This window comes from Giraffa tippelskirchi, chromosome 9, assembly GCF_054371585.1.
Source record: "Giraffa tippelskirchi isolate mGirTip1 chromosome 9, T2T-mGirTip1v1.2.pri, whole genome shotgun sequence".
In the NCBI taxonomy this organism is placed as follows: Eukaryota; Metazoa; Chordata; class Mammalia; order Artiodactyla; family Giraffidae; genus Giraffa; species Giraffa tippelskirchi.
Window position 1 is genome coordinate 16,381,110 of NC_137283.1, and position 16,217 is coordinate 16,397,326.

At 53.0% G+C, this 16,217-nt stretch overlaps 1 protein-coding gene and 1 long non-coding RNA gene across 19 annotated transcripts in view; one reads left to right on the forward strand and one right to left on the reverse strand.

Annotated features, from left to right (window-relative positions):
- The window catches only part of LOC145520745 (uncharacterized), a 50,366-nt gene that overhangs the window by 1,256 nt on the left and 32,893 nt on the right, over positions 1-16,217 (forward strand). Inside the window, exons 2-3 of one of the 2 annotated variants that reach the window (XR_014064779.1) lie at positions 3,433-3,688; positions 11,698-14,980. This is a non-coding gene — a long non-coding RNA (uncharacterized LOC145520745). Of the gene's footprint in view, positions 1-3,432; positions 3,689-11,697; positions 14,981-16,217 lie in introns of those variants that run through there. The other variant, XR_014064780.1, reaches the window with a different exon arrangement.
- On the reverse strand, positions 283-15,975 carry BRPF1 (bromodomain and PHD finger containing 1). Of its 17 annotated transcripts, none has more exons than XM_081527965.1 (14): positions 15,559-15,975; positions 13,089-13,697; positions 8,668-9,627; positions 7,703-7,865; positions 7,043-7,174; positions 6,517-6,657; positions 5,425-5,734; positions 4,779-5,099; positions 4,184-4,468; positions 3,547-3,694; positions 2,594-2,730; positions 2,373-2,491; positions 1,871-2,025; positions 283-1,134 (listed from the first exon to the last, which is right to left on the reverse strand). In XM_081527965.1, the coding sequence occupies exons 2-14, from the start codon at positions 13,685-13,687 to the stop codon at positions 951-953; spliced, it is 3,654 nt and encodes a 1,217-aa protein (XP_081384091.1). In that variant the 5' UTR covers positions 13,688-13,697; positions 15,559-15,975; the 3' UTR covers positions 283-950. The 17 variants fall into 17 exon arrangements, with proteins under 17 accessions (XP_081384091.1, XP_081384092.1, XP_081384093.1 ...); XM_081527966.1 differs by having other exon boundaries at positions 6,535-6,663; XM_081527967.1 differs by having other exon boundaries at positions 4,779-5,096; positions 6,535-6,663; positions 15,559-15,973.

The window sequence follows — 16,217 nt, forward strand, 5'->3', positions numbered from 1 at the left end:
TTTTTCTAAACCTTGGTGTCTTTATGGAATTAACTAGCCTATTAACTTTCCCCATAGTTATTGCAAGGATTATACAAAAGTGTGGATCCAAAGGTGCTTCAGCACAGAGTCTACCACTCAGTGAAATACATGGGGAATGGGAGCTGTCATATTCTTTGTCTTACAAATCCAACAGCCAGCAACCACTTGAGCCCAATTATTTCCCATCCCTGAGGGACAGAGCCTCCCTTTTCATCCCTTTGCCCTGGCAGAAGGCAAGAACCAAGAATTCCAAACAGACCATTTATTTTCTAAGAATCAATATATTTTCTTCCTTTGAAATAAATACAAACCAGTTTGAAAGGTGGGGGAATCTATGGGAAGAAGGGATGTGGGGACAGGCCCCAGTCTTTTTTTTTTTAGTACCAAATGACTCTGGCGCGACCCGGAAACGCAGTTACAAATGAGAATAATTTAAATTCTCCACTAATTACAGTATTTACAACAGCAGGGGAGGGGGTCACCTAGTGCCCCTCTTCCGGGCTGGACAGACATCAGTCCCACTGCTAGGCTGGGCGGATGCCCGCTCACCACACCACCTCAGGGGCCTCAGGCCACTAGGCAGTTAGGGATTCTCCCGGCACGAGTAAGCAGAGGTGGTGGGATGGCCCGTTTTACACAGTGTCCTAACCTTGGCCCACCACTCTGAGCTACAATGCCGCGAGGTCTCCGGAGCTTTCTGGCCTGTGGGACCTCCCCTCTCATTGCGCAGAGCCCCCAGGGGCCCTTGGAGTGTTCTGTACAGTCCAGCTGCACTCAGGGCGGGAGGGACCTCCCCCACCCAGCTTCCCCTGAGACTGGCCCCAAGACCAGGAATGAGTCAGTGCAGAGGCCGGTGCCACTCCAGGACAGTGAGCCAAGGGGAGGAGAGAGGTGGCAGGGCACTGAAGGCTGGGCTGTGCTGGGCAGTGTCAGTCACTGTCGCTGGTCTCGCTGCTCTGCTCGCCCTGCACCTTGCTGCGGTGCTGCAGGGCCCTGTGGTAGGCTATCTGTACTGACTTGCGGATATTAGATTTCCGGCCCTCCAGCATCTTCTCCTTGTCAAGGTCCTGGTTCACGCCCAGAGGAACCAGTTTAGTCCTGGGCAGCCACTGCCTGTAGGATGAGACGAGGATCAAGTAAGTCATCCCTTATCTCTGGGAGGGCAACAAGCACCAGCCTCCCTCACTTGTTGCTTCCTTCAGAAACTCCTAAGTGCCCATTCTGGGCCAGGCTCTGGTGGGAGTTACAGAAACCGAGAGATGCAGTCCCTGCCCTCCAGGAACTGCTCACAGGCTAGTGATGAAAATAGCCCAGTTGACAGTCACACCGGGAGATAACCACAGGGTATTTATGAGTGCAAAAAGGAGCCCTGACCTAGCTTGAAATAGATACCTTGTCCCATGGGTTCCAGGCAGACTTAACTGACATTAGATATCTTCCGCAGACAATTAACAACAACAGCAAACGACTACACTTGTAAATGTGACAGAACAGGGATTCAGAGACCCAATGATTATGTCTGCTTTATCCCCCACATCTTGTCACCAAGGAGGCAGAGGTGGGAAAACTAAATCTAGAAGCCACCTTAGTCTGGGTGCGGAGCCACCCCTACATTTTTCAGTCACTCGTGGTCCTCTGTTTTCTAGCTACAGCTGTTTGTCAGCTGCTGCCCACTCAGTCTCTCAGACTCTTGGTCAACACAACCCTTTTGCTCAGCAATCTAAGTCCCTCCCCCACTGATTTATGATCGCCCAGGCTGTCAATGCTGGAGTTTCCTGGCAGCCTGCCCCCATAGCCGGGGTTGCATCTGTGGCTGTGAGTCACATCAACTGCTCCCCTCCTCCCTTACCAGGTTCTCTTGTTGTCAAAGAAGAGGACGAGGTAGAGATGCTCTCGGGCTTCTTGGGTCATCTGTTCCCCAAGTTTCAGCACCTCCAATGGGGGCACAGGGATGGGAACCCCATGGTGGAACATACCTTCCCGGGGCATCTTTGGATCAATGATCTAAGGGTGTAATAAGACCTTGGTTAGTTCAGTCTCCTCCTTCCCCCAGGCTTCCCCTATCCAAGAATCTGGAGACTACCTCTGAAGAAGGGACAGGAAAATGTAATCATCTAACTAGGGTTGCAATCCCGACCCTCAGCTTCTTCTTATGCTGAACTATTTCAAAGCCCAAGTGGTAAAGGGAAGAGAAAGGGACAGATGGAGAAACTAACGCGGGACCTCTAAGTGACTATCTGCTAAAGACTCGTGTGCTCTGCAGCTCGGCAGAGAGTAGGAGGTCTGCTGCTTTTGAGTGTATGTCTTGGGGCTGGAAGACAAAGGGTATGACGAGAAAAGCAGAAGCCTACCAGAGCTGGGTATGATGGATACCCTCGGCATTTGGCCCACACCAGGTCCAGAGCGTCCAGGGGGGAGTCCTCATCCTCTGATAGCCAGCCAGCTCCCCGGCCCAGACTCTTCCTTACAACTTCACAGGAATGGGGGAGAGGGGACGGATCAGCAGCCAGGGGTCTGGCAAGGCCCTGACACCAGGCCCCCAGCATCCCTGGCTTTGGGCGGGCATACTTACTGCTGTGGCCCACGCCGCGGCCAGTGCCCACGGAGTAGGCCTCATTCTCAGTGCCTGAGGTATCTTCGCTGCTGTCCTCTGGGAATGTGCCCCGGGAGAAGGAGGGCTTGCCCCGGCCTTGTTTTGAAGGCGTTGTACTGTGGACAAAAGGGATGCTCAACTCAAGAGGAGGGCGAGAGTGGGGAATGGCATGGTGGGTGTCTTCCCCTGGCACCTCAGGTCTAAGACTTTTAGAAAAGCAGAGGCTTTTTGGAAAGCAGAGGCTACCTGAATAATTTCAGACTCAAGTGCCCTCAAGGATTTGGGGGTGATCTGACTGAAGTGGGCTGGATACAGCAGTAGTGATGAGTGTATGCCCCATCTTAAGGCAACAGTGGCCAGAACTGCTAGGTCTGATTTTTAAAAGGAATACAGAAACTGGGCATTTTATGTGGCACTTCTGGGTTTGTTTGTTTTAAATATCATGCTGGCCAAACAAAACATGTCTGTAGGCCAAATCCAGGTCACCATGAATCAGTTTATGCACTCTGTTCTAAGTGAAAAGTGAAAGTGTTAGTTGCTCAATCATGTCCAGTTCTTTGCAACCCCATGGACTGTAGCCTGCCATGCTTCCCTGTCGATGGGATTTCCTAGGCAAGAATACTGGAATGGGTTGCCATTCCCTTCTCCAGGGGATCTTTCTGACCCAGGGATCAAACCCAGGTCTCTCACATTGCAGGTGGATTCTTTACTGTCTGAGCTACCAGGGAAGCCCTCTGTTTTAAAGCATGAACTTAACCAAGGATGGTCCCCTCTATTTCATTATGGTGACAGTCTCATCTGTTCTATTTATTTTGCAGAGAACCTTTGGTCTGAGCCATCTTAATCTAGGTGGAGATGGCTGCTACCACACTCCCCACAGGGACATTTGGAAGGCCGTCCTGGAGGCAGGTTTAAACCCAGACGGCTGGTACCTGGTCCGGTCGGAGGCAGCACTGCTGCTGCTACTGCTGCTGGATTCCGAGTCTGAGCTGCTCCGAGGAAGGCTGCAGTCGTTACGATACACCAAGAAACTCTTCTTTACTGGCTGGTTTCCACTGCTGAAGCCATTGGCTGGTAAGTCTTGGTTGAGGGTGGGGGGGAGGGAAGGAATCAGTAAGATGCAGATCAGAGATCTACCAGGGGTAAGAGGGACTCAGAGCTTGGCTTTCCATTCTGTGCTGGAAAATTCCTCCAACCCTGGCCAGCAGAGCCAGCTCTGGGCAGTGTCCACCACAGCTGGCCACAGCCCTGCCCCACCCCTTGCAGTTCCCTTGGCAGTTACTAGCCTTAGGACACAAATGGCTTAAAGGAGATTCCCCAAGGAGAATGAGAAGAGAAAAGGTGAAGTGATAAAATGGAGGGCACCCTGGATGGGAATCTGGTTGGGTTAGTGTCTCTGGGCTTCAGTTTTCCCATCTATAAAGTGAGGGGGTTGAATTGACAGGCTTCCTAAGGGCCCTTCTAGCTCTGATATATTAGGGGCAAATGAAGGGCTAGGTGGGAGTTATACTGGGAAGGATGGCAGCTTCGCTCACTCTATTGGAGGGGCTGGGTGATGGTGAGGCTCACCCATTGGGGGGTCTTCTGTGGATTTATCACTGTCGCTGTCTGAACTCGAACTGGGCCGAGGGCTCCTACCCCGCTTGCGCTGACGTAGGGAGCCCATGATGGGGAGCTGGGGGGGCCCCACAGGACTGCCTCCGTGGCTGGGGGTCATCTGGCTCTCCCGGTTTTTGGGGGGCCGGCCCGGCCTCTTGGGCGGTCCAGCTGTCTTCGGGTTCTTTTTGGAGAACAGAACTGAGGTTCTCCTGCCCACCTCAAGTGCGGGGGTTGAGGACATGTTGGGACCCAGGCCTGGAGCAGAGAAAGAGAGAAGGAGAGTCGGTGAGGGGCCTGAAGTGGGAAGGGCATCTGTCTACAGTAGGCCCTGGGGATATAGGACGTAACTTCAGCTAGAGTAGGGGAGATGGTTTGGGGGCCAGGGAGCTGGGAACACTGTCTCTCATACAAACAGCCAGAGAGAGGCAGCTAAGAAGCCCCTGAAGGGGGAATGAGGGAGAAAGTGCAGCTGGCTGAGCAGGAGGGGCCTCTGCCCGGGGGGCGGCAGGGGCTGAGAGTCCAAGTCTGGCTGGCCTTGGGGTCCATCATGCCATGGGGTTCAGACCTTTGCTTGTCTCCTGGCTGCTGCTCTCCTCGGCGGCACTGTCTGTCTGCCCGTCCTTGTCACAGGCCGCTGGGTGGGGTGTCAGGCTGCCCCGGCTGGAGGGGCCGTGTCGCTCAGGCCCATCCCGTCCAGTCTCCCGCTGGTGGGCAAGCTTCCTCCGCAGCGCCGTCATCTCTTTCTTGATCATCTTGGCGCGTCGAGAGCGGCCCACGCTCTGCTTGCCGGCGTTCACCTCATCCAGCCGTTCAAGCAGCAACTTTAGCTGCTCTTCCACTGGCAGGTGCTTCTGGTTCTCTAGCAGGACCAGCCGCTCTTCCTCTGCTGCAGGGGGATGGGAACAGGGGATGAGAGGTCAGTCTCAGGGCAGCCCTCTGGGCCCCGTGAACCTGGGCAGGCAACCAGAAAGTCACTCTTCTCCCCTCCGCTTCTCACCGGGAACGGCTGTAAAATAGTAGCACCAAGATGTAGAAAGGCGGGGATTGCTCTCCATTCACCCAGTCTGGCTTCGAGAGCATTCCTGGGGCTAGCTTGCCACTGCTCAGACTAGCTGCTTCCTGCCTACACTGCCTGCTCCCAGGAGGGGACTTTTGGAAAACTGTTCATCCCTGGCATTGGCCTCTACGTGTATGTGTGATTTATCACCCACCATCTTCGGTGTGGTGTGGGGCCTCGTCTCCAGTCAGGCTGTGGGGGATATGCATGCCCGTCTCAAAGTCAATGCCCATTTTTTCTGCCTGGCGCCGGGCCTGGCGGAGCACCGCGCCACCCTGCTCACGGAGCCGCACTGCTGCCCGGTAGAAGATGGTATCCTTGGCATTATACTTGAGGCAGTTGCTGACGATGAGGTTGAAGTCCTCCTCAAAATCATCAAAGTTCAGGTAGCGGTAAGCCTCCAAGTTCTGCTTCATGGTGAAAAAGTCCATAGGCTTTTTGATGTGGTCGAGGTAGTCAGGTACCTGGGAGAACACGGGAGGTGGAGCTAAGTGGAGGTATGTTCCTCATTCCCCCTGAACCCCTGTTCCTAACAACCTCCCTTGAAATGCATCCAGCAACCTCCTCCTACTACAGTCAGAGGCAGGCATACAGCACAGGGGAAAAGAAGGCTGGATTCTAGTCTGGACTTTTCTAGTCACAAGCTGTGTGACCTTGGCAAGCCTCTTAGCCTCTCTGGGCCTTCTTTTCCTTGCTTGGAAAACAGTAATGAAATTACAGCCAGATCTACCTCCTAGAGCCACATGAGGTTTTAATAAGAAAACAGCTAGGGGGATCCTCTGGAAGTAACACCACCCTGCATTCCTATAGCTCTTTTTACTTATCAGTAAGCCATGTAAGGAGGCTGCTACCTCAGGTCTCTCATTTTATACCTTTTAGAGAGAAGAGTCTGCCAGTCAGGACCTAGGGCTTCAGAGATGGTTCTTTAGGTGCTGAGCCTTCTAAATTCTCCGTTCTAGGGTTCAGCACCCGGAATGTGTCTTCCTGCCCTGGGCTTATTCACTTGGCAGACTCAGTCCCTGCCTCTGGGGAAGGAGTGCAGACTGCCTCCCATTCTGGGCCCTTGAGGTACGACAGGGACAAGACAGAGTCCAGGTGATGCCTGTGGTTCCAGTTCATCCCGGAGCCCCAGAGCCACCAGCCCCTCTCTTCACGGTCCCCTCCTAGCCCCTGGCCCAGACCTGCGGCAAGGGTCCATCTGGGAGAGGAACAGAAAGAAGGTGGAGTGAGGGGAAGGGATTCTTACTTCGTCCAATTCGGTTACCTCAGACAGAGGGACCGGCTCGCTGAAGATGTTGCCCGTGTCCTTCTCTTGGAGCTGCTCCAAGGTTTTTCGAAGGAGGATGAGGAAGGGGGTCAGCTGCATCTCCATGGCAATCTGCTGGACCTTGATCTGACACACATAAAGGCCCCATCAGCCAAGCCTGGGCTGGTCCCTTGGCGGAGAGGTCTGGGGAGGTGGCTCTAGCTGGTGTGGGAACTCGCCTTCCTTCCCACCCCACACTGCTGGGTGCGCTTCACTACTGTGGACTTCCCCTTCCTGGAACGCCCAGCACCATCTACCTGCATCACATCATTTAGGATTCCATCCATAAAACTCTCCTGTGACATTCTGCTTCTGATGAGCCTGAGAGCAAACTGAGCTCCAGGTTACCTGACTCTCTCATTAGCTTTGTCGCTTCCTGGCCAGGGGACACATACTTTTCTGTGTTTTCTGTTTTCCTGGGTCTGTTTTCTCCACTGTGAAAAAGAGATGGTCTGGGAGCACTCACCGTCTCCCTTTTGAGTTTCTCCCGCTTGCGAATCAGCTCCACCAGCAGCCGTGCTCGCTCTAGGTCATGCCGAAGCCGCTGCCAGGACTTAAGCTGTTCTTTGAGGGCCCAGTTCTTATCCTCGGAATCTCTCTGAAGAGGCAAAAGGGGGATCAGATGATGAGAGAGCCAGAGGCGACGAGAGCCCAGGAAACTTGGGTCAAGGGCAGGAAAAGCCAAAGCTGGGAGCACAGTGATCTCTGGGTAGGCCTGCCAGCTAAAGTGGAAACTCTGCAACCCACTGTGTCTGTTGAGCCCTGTAGAGTTGGTGCTTGGTATATGCTTATTGTGAATGAAAGGATGAACACAAGGAATAATGCATGAAGGATAACGTATAAAGATTTCATCCTTAGCCTGATTTGAGATCTAGTTTAAAGGAACAAACAGCCCAAGCCCTCAGGCATTGGAAACTGCGGTCACAAATCTCTGTTCTGGGGACTTCCCTGGTGGTCCAGGGGTTAATACTCCGTGCTTCCAATGCAGGGAGCACGGGTTTGATCCCTGGTTGGGAAACTAAGATCCCAAATGCTGGGTGGTACAGAAAAACAAGCCAATGATAAGTCTCTCTCCTCGTCCCCCTGGCATTAGTTCCCAGAGCCCACAGGGAATCTGACATAGTACCCCGACTTGGTCACAGTTCCTCTGAGACTGCAGGTGGGTCTGCAGGCGACGTAGCAGCGGGACCCCATTCCGTGACTGCCTCTTCAGCGTCCAGTAGCTGTGCAGCCTCTGCATGAATTGGCTCTTCCTTTGGATGGTCAGGCGGTTAGTGATTTTACTGAGCCTGGGAAACAGGAGACCAAAGAGAAGAAAAACCTCTTGGGCCTTGATTTTCTCACAGAGAACAGGGGTCTTTGGCCCATGAGAGTTTCTGAGTGGGGCTGAATAGGGAATAAATCTATTGTCAAGAAGGCCTGTTACACTGGGCTAGGGCAAAGAAGAGCAAACACAGCTGGCTGTCAAGGGCACCTCAAGAGACACGAAGCCAAGCTCCCAGCACTCACCCTGTTTACTGGGGGGTGAGCGAGCCTGGCCCCTAAGACTGCTTATTGTCACTGCAGCCGTGAGTACTAACTGACCCTGGGACACCCAACTTGGACTGAGCCTGTGAAGGTTTTAAGATGAAGTACTACAACACAGCAGTCAACTACAGGAAATTGTCTAGGTAGCACAAGAGAGGGTAAAAAGTAACTGATGCTCACAGCCCTCAGTTATGGCCATAACACAATTCCTTGAGCATTTCCTTCCCTCTTTTCCATCCTGTTCTCCCTTCAGAGTCAGACTATTTCTTCCACTGTGGCTGGTGGCTACTCCATCGTCTTACTTCCTAACTTACACCATCCCAGCAATATGGAGGGCAGTTTCAAATACACTTGCCAAGTAGGCCAGAGAAGAGCTGAAGTCTCTAACGTAGAAAGTCAGGTGACCTGCTAGAGCTAATCTCTTTTGATATTAAAAACAACCACCACCTCTAGGTAGCTCCTGACAGGAAGAAGAAAACCCAAGCCTGTCACTCCAATTAGGGGACTGTCAGCCTCCAACAGGGCTTCTTCCCTCCCTGGCCCGCCCATTTGCTTCCCCCATACCTGTGTGGTGGAATGCAAGGCACAGACACCACAGGGGCCGCTGCCCGTTTCTCTGCCAGGATCTTCCGCGCTTTCTTCATCTTGATCCGGGACTTGGCCTTGGCCTTCTTGACCTTCTCTGAGCTCCAACTCTTACCCTCATCTTCCTCCTCCTCCTCCTCCTCCTCCCCTTCACTGTGGGACAGGGCAGGCAGGCGGCGTGCTGAGCCTGGGGGCGTGTGGATGTCGCAGTAGGCGGTCTTGCGGACGCTGAAGGAGGTGCCATTGGCACCTGTCTCCCGCACAGGCTCCATCTTCATGTAAAGGCCAGCCTGTTGGGCACATGTCACGTGGAAGGCTGTGTAGCAGTTGGCCTTGTGGCACTGGATGCAGGCCCCTGAGCCCCGCTGTTTGCAAATGTAGCAGGTCAGCTTCCAGCGTGCGGGCGGGATGTGCTCAATGCTGTCAATGGGCTCCAGGAAGACCGTGTTGGCAAAGCAGACTTCGGGGATCCAGAGGGCACACACCACATGGGCCCAGCGCCCATCATCTGTCTGCTTGAAGGCACCACCCTTGTTGGGGCACAGGGCGCAGTCCACAGCACGGGAGGGGGACTGCAGGCAGCGGCGGCACAGCCACTGGCCCTCAGGGATGTAGGGGACCCCGTAGCACTCCTGGTGCACGGCCAGGTTGCACATGTCACAGAAAAGGATGACATTGCTGTTCTGACACTCGCCGTCGTTGCAGATGCAGCACACGGCGTCCTCATCCACGAGTGCACTGGGGTCGCCTTTATTGTGGCTCTCAAAGTACGACTCCTTCTCCAGCCGGTCCATTAAGTACTCAAAGATCTCCTGCGGAATGGGACTCACACCCTCCGTCTTCCGCCGCTCATTCATGATATCTAGCCAGATGTAGTCCTCCTCATCCATGTCGTACTCAACCTCCTCATCCAGTTCCTCCGCCGACTTCTCAATATACCTGCAGTGCACACAGGCAGCTCGGCATCAGAAGGTTGAGATTTCCCTCCCGTAAAGAATGTGGGTTACATCTGCTGAGCACTCACCCTGTTCCAGGCCCGTGACTTGATGTATATGTTGGCTCATTCTAGCCTCATCTTTACTCCAGGCACCGTAAGGCCTGTCAACATTCTTGTTGTGCCGAAAAGGAAACCTAACATTTGGAGCAGTGAATTCACCTGGCCTGGCTCTCATGTGAGAAAGTGGAAAAAAAAAAAAAGAAAGTGGAAGAGCTGGGATATGAACCCAGGCATGCTGAACTCAAAGCTCACGTCCTAGCTGCCTCACTGCCTCCTTTGAGATGCAGAGGCTCAACAAGGTCCTGAAGGGAGAAGGATGGGGTGGCTAGGACCCGTGATTTCAGTGGTCTGGGTGATGGTACAAAGAGTCGGGGGCAGGAAGGTCCTCAGTTTTCACTTGCCAATTTACATTTAAGTTGTTTGAGCACCAGCTGGCTGTATCCTGAATGGAGCTGCTGTAGGTCTTCTGTCAGCTGGGCAGCAGCAGCTCAGGGCTCCCTCAGAATCTAGGTACTCTTTGCTCTCTGGAAAGCCTTGAGAGATAAGTCAGGATAGCTGATGTTTACTGAGTATTTACTATGACCGGGCATTGTGCTAAGTTATCACAGTTATCTTCCCTACAGTCCTTGGGTCAATGTTCTTCTTGCCCTCACTTTATAGAGAAAGAAACCGGAAGCTTTGGGAAGTTAAGTGTCCCACACAGGTGGTTCACACAACCAGGAAGTGGCAGAGCTAGGATTCAAACAACACTCCACAGCACTCACTGGGCCCGCGGGACTGCAGCCAGGGGCGGCTCCAGGCGCCTGGGGTACAGAGCAGGCTCCCCACTCCCCTGCCATGCGCACTCCAGGTAGCCTGACTCTGCTATTGTAAAGCTACAGGGAGCAACAATGGAAAAGAACACAGCTTTGGCCTCTAACACACTCGGAGTTAGGTCCTGGCTCTGTTACTGTGGGACATCCAGGACATCCCTGCTCTTTTCTAAACCTCAGTTTTATTGATGAATGAGGATAATACCCCTCATTTCCTAAGACGTCAGGATTAAATGCAATTACAAAAACAATGGGCTAAATCAAGTGGTACACAGCAGGCCCTAGATAAATGTTAGTTCTCGGGCCTCCACTCTGCTCTCCATAAGGAAAATGCGACTCTGCGGGCTGGAGCAGGCCAGGCAAGCACAGGATCCGGAGCTGTGCTCTGGGTGACAGCACGCAAGTGAGCTAACCTCTCAGGGCCTTGGTTTCCACATCTGTAAAGTGGCGATACTAACTTGAACCTCTTTCACATAGCTGTTGGGAACATTAGATGAGTTAATATAGGTAAAGTGTTCAGAACAGTACCTGGAGCAAGTACTCAACAAATGTTAGCTTGATTATTAGCTTTGGTATAGCTCTGCCTGACCCTGTCTTGCATTGTAACTGTTTTTGTGTCTTAACCCCTCCACTACTGGATAGAGGCAAGGACCATGTCTGATTAACCATACAGAAAGAGGCAGTCAGTGTTGTTCATCTGAAGGACATGTTGAGAGTGGAAGGGAGGAGAGACTAAAGTGCTGTGTCTGTCAGAAGCAGCTTCTTGCTTAGCCCTGCACCTCGTCCCCAAGGTGACTGCAACATCTTCATCCTTGAAAAAGGGTGTGGCTCAGGGCTAGTGTGAACCATCTGTCCCATTCCAGGCCTTGGCACCAGCTCTCAACTTTTTCTCTGCCATGACACGCGTAACATTATGTGATGGTGCACAGCACACTCCCACAGTACACTCAGATTACAGGCTGTGGCGCAGATAAGGTAGGCTGCGTGTCATGTGCGATTCCTGACACACCAGCTGACACTCCACCCTCCCTCTCCCCCTCAAGAAAGTTTATCAGATGCGAGCAAGAGCCAGTGGTGTTGTTAGAAAGATGACCTCGAATCTTCTCACATTTACATAAAAAGTAAATAATTTCTAAAACAGGCAGTTCTGCTTAACAGTAGTAACAAATTACATGCAACACACCTCCCAACTGATTGCAGGGGACCAGCTGAGAGCTGCTGCCTGGAGAACAGATCTGATCTACAGGAAGAAAGAGTGACTCTGAGTGGAAGGATGAAGAAAATGAGCAGGAGCTAAGCTGTGCTGCCTAAGGGAGCAGAGAGTGCTGAAGAATCATGAGAGGAGAGGGCAGGCCCGGAGAGGGGTCTGTGTGTTGGGAGGTGGGCATGGCAGTGAGCACTAACAGATAAGAGAGACAGTGAAAAGCCAGAAGGACATGGAGCTGGGCTGGATAGATTGAAGGATGCAAGAGAGGAGGAAAAGGCAGGCTGGCATGTCAACAGGGGTGAGGAAAGAAAATCATTTGAGTTCCCCAAAATTTGCTTGTGAAGAACTGCGATTTAGTACTTATTATTGCACTTTTGGTAAAAACTACCTTTCACATAAAAACCTAAGAAGTCCTCGTCAGAGATCAGGCCTTCTGATTAGGTGATACCAAAGACAGCTCCTTAACTAACTCACGCAAGTGCCCTCTTTGACTTGGATGCCAAGACTCTCAGAAAGAAGTTTCACACTTGGTGTTTATTCCATCCTTTAGCTAGAGTTTCTGAATGTAGTTTCACCACCATACTTTCCCCACTCCATTTTTTTACCTCATGTTGAAGGAATTTAGCCTTTCGACTGTGATTTTTATTAGGAGCCACTGTGACAAATTTTTGGAAGGAAGTGGGATACCAAGAAACAGTTAAATGAAATAAAAGGGTTCTTAGAGGAGTATGAAACATAGGTGATGAAAACACTGCTTCTGCATGCTGAAGGATGGGTGACAATAATCGGACAAGTAATCGGGAAATTACTTATGCAGATTTACAAATAACTTTTAGGACTCTATGAAGTCAGTGTCCCTAGTCTTCTACATTGAGGCTAGCAGAGGAATATTATATCTGCACTGCAGATGGGGTCACTGGAACACCAAAAGCCAGACAGATGCCTTTCCCAAGGTCACGGTGATGGAGTAGAAAGGGTCAAGAACAACAAATGGGACCCTTTGATACTGTAGAAATAGTGCTGCTTTGGAATCAGAGGAATATGGGTTTGAATCCCAGTTCAGCTATCTACTGGCATGTGACTGCTCATAAGTCTGGTCCTTCTCCTGAACTGGGGTTTCCTCACCTGTGAACAATACCTTCCTGAGCGAGTTGTGAGAATAAGACAAGGGAATGGCTATAAAGCACCCAGGGCAGGGTCCGGCATGTGGCCATGTACAGGAAGTGCCATCACCGCTAGCTGGGGCACTTCTGCCTTGGCAGGGCCAGTGTGGTGCTGCTATGCTTTAACTCTGCCACCTGCTATCTGTTGCTTGTCACCTATCTTTGGCTCCTAAGCCCTGCTTGACCAGTTTTCCAGAGTTGGGAGGTGAAGGTGGCCTTACCGGTAATAGGAAGTCGGCCGGGGCGGGGCATCAGGGGTATCCTGCTCCAACTCCCGGTAGACCACCTCTGGCAGCTTGGGAGTGGTGCTGGCAGAAGCATTGTGGTGGTGGTGATGGTTGGAGTCCTTGCGTTTCTCCTTGTTCTTATGCTTGCCTGACTTGGGAGTAGCGGCCGGCGTCTCAGTGTTCTCCTTATTGCTGCCATTCTCAGGGGCCTCCTCGGGGGCCTCCTCATCCTCAGACACCACATCCAGGTTGTCAAAGATGCTGATGCGATGCACGCGGCCGTGCAAGTCCACTTCCACCATGCGCTGGGCCTGTGCGTAACTCATCACCTCACGGCTGGGTGACTGGGATACCTCCGAGGGGCTGGGTGACTGCTTGTTGGCTGGGCGTGACTGGCGCCCCTTCTTCTTGTGCTTTCGGAGTGGAGTCTGCTGTGGAGGTGGTGGGTTGTCATGGTCATAGTGGTACAAATGGTATTCAATACCACTGTAACTCTTGTAGACCTTGCGGCAGGTCTCCACAGGGCACTCATAGGGTGGCTTAGTTGCCCGCAAGTTGTGGCAGAAAGTCTTCACGTCAAAGTCCACCCCCATGCTGTCACATCTAGAATGTACAGATCAGTTAGCGTAGGCCTGGGCCACCCACTCCACTCTCTCCAGCCCTCCCTCTCCCCAAGGGTCCTGGCCAGCCAACCTCTACAGCAGATCCAAATGCCATCTCCCACACCATGGCCATGGTCTTACTACCTCTTGTCTGATCATCCTGCCCTATGTCTCAGTTCTAGATTTATTTCACATAAATGTGTCCAGAATGATCTTTCTACCAAGTAGCATTAATCACATCAGTGTCTTGATTAGAAGCCTCCTGATGCTCCCCACTGATTTCAGGATAATATCCACATTCCTTATGATGACAGTCAGGGTGTTCCTTTCATTCCGTGACCTTAGTCTTCCTTTCTAGATCCTTCTTTTCACCAGTTATAGCTGTATTTCTGTCTAACCAGGGCAACTTGCCATTCCTTGAATGTTACCAGCTCTCATTCCCGCAAAATGATCTCTATTTAGAATGACTTCCACCCTCCCTGATTAGTGAGCTCCTACTCATTCTTCAAAACATGGCTCAAATGTCACTTCTGTTATGATTTCTTTGTCTATCTCACAGAGAGCTGTGTTTCCACAGCATTTCATCCTCACCTCCACCACAGCACTCACCACACTGAACGTTCTCTGTCTCCTTCCACTAGACCGGGAGCTGTACAGTGCAGACACCAGAGCCTACCCACTTCCACAGCCCCAGAACCTGGCGTGCAATATTGTTTTGGCAAATGAATAAATAATTTGTTGAATGAATAGCTAAATGAGGGGATCACCAGATTAGGGACTGAGATGGATGAAGGCTAGTGTCAGCCCATGCAGAAGTTTGAATCAGTGGCCAAAATGATTTGGTCCTGGACTCCAGCAGAAATAAATGGATGACAGAAAGAACTGGTGACTTTCTGAGGCCTCTGGGGTAAGCCTATGCCCTGGCCCTGGAGATGACACCAGGCCTTAAGAGTACAAACAGGAACGTGGCAGTCCAGGCACACTCAGCTCCATGCTGGTCCTTAGAGCCCTCCCTTCCTTCTCTCCAGTGTTCCTGGGTGAGTGGAGACAGCAGATGGCACCAGCCCCCAGGAAGCCCAGCTTGGTCAGAGACTGCCCCAATTTCTCCAGGCCTAGCTGAATTCAACAATTTAACTATGGGCTGGGCACCATTCCAAGCAAAGCCACCCTGAGCTCCCTGACTAACAAGAGTTCTTCTCCTGTGACTTAACCCAGCCAGTGAACTGCTCCAGCCTCTCTGTCCAAGCCCCTGATTGCCATTTCATTAAAACTACCTAAACTGCCCTTACTTCCTACCTGTGGCTATCTTTAAACAAACCAATCAGAAGCACAAACAAACTCTACTGTTTCAATGAGTCCCTGGTGAAGGCTGCAGCTCTGCTGCCCTAGCTCCCTAAGCAGCACAGAGTCCCCGGCAAATGTTCCGCTGGGACTCCGCAGCAGACGCACAGGGAAGAGACACGGAAACTTAGACCCGAAAGTCCGTGGGGAGGGCCCCAGGCCCTGGGGTATGACGACCGCATCTGCCCAAGGCTCTCAGGGGGCTGGAGGAAGTAAGGGGCGGAGGCCAGAGGGATCAGGCCAGGCCCAGGCGGTGCCCGCAGCCCTCTCCCGGATGCGGCGACGTTTCCCCTTGATCAAAGTGTACAAGTTGAACAAGGCTCTCCTCCTGCCATTGACCCAGGCAGCGCCGAAAGGATACACTGTTGCCCAGGGATGCGGGCTGGGGGCGAATGCACTGTCACTTCTTCCGGCTGGAGTGGCCCGACCCTCGGGCCGGGCAGTTTCAGTGCATGCCCCATGAAACTAGCCTACCCCTTCCCAGCTTGCCACTCCCGCCCTGGTCCCTGGCCCGCACTCACCGGCCACCTCGAGTCCGGGCTCATCGCCGGGGACGCCCGCCGGGGCTCCGACCCCACTTAGGGAGGCCGGCGGGGAAAGACGGGCCGGAGAGGGAGAGCCCCAATTCCAGAGACTGCAGACCACGCCACCCCGAACCCCTGCCGCCCCACGCTCTGGCCCGGCTCCCTGGGATTCCCGCGCTGACCCCTGCCGCTCCCAGTCCCGCCGGCGCCTGAGCGTCTCAACTCCGGCGGCCGCCGCCCCTTTCGAAGGCCCCTAGGTTGCCGGGTCTCGGGACCCGGCGCCGCCGGAACAATGGAGGCTCCCGGAGGCAGCGCGGGGACGGCGGCGGCGGAGACGGTGGCGGCAAAGGTAGTGGCAGCGGCGGCGGCAGCAGCAGCGGCGACGGCGTCTGCGCAGGGTAAACTCAGCGCCGCGGCGCTGCCTAGCTGCACTTTCGCCACAGATCCCCGCCCGCCCGCTGAAGCTCGAGAGGCCATTCTCTGGGATTCGGAAAGGCCCCTGGACACCTTACAGGGCTTTTCAAGCGCCTCCATCTTAGAGTTGAGTTTCTGGAGACAGAAGTTGCGCTACTAGGGATCAGAAGTGGTCGGGCCGTTTGTAGCGAATCTGCCGGCACGGACGGTGAGCGCGGGACTGGGCGTAAGGAGCCCGCCCT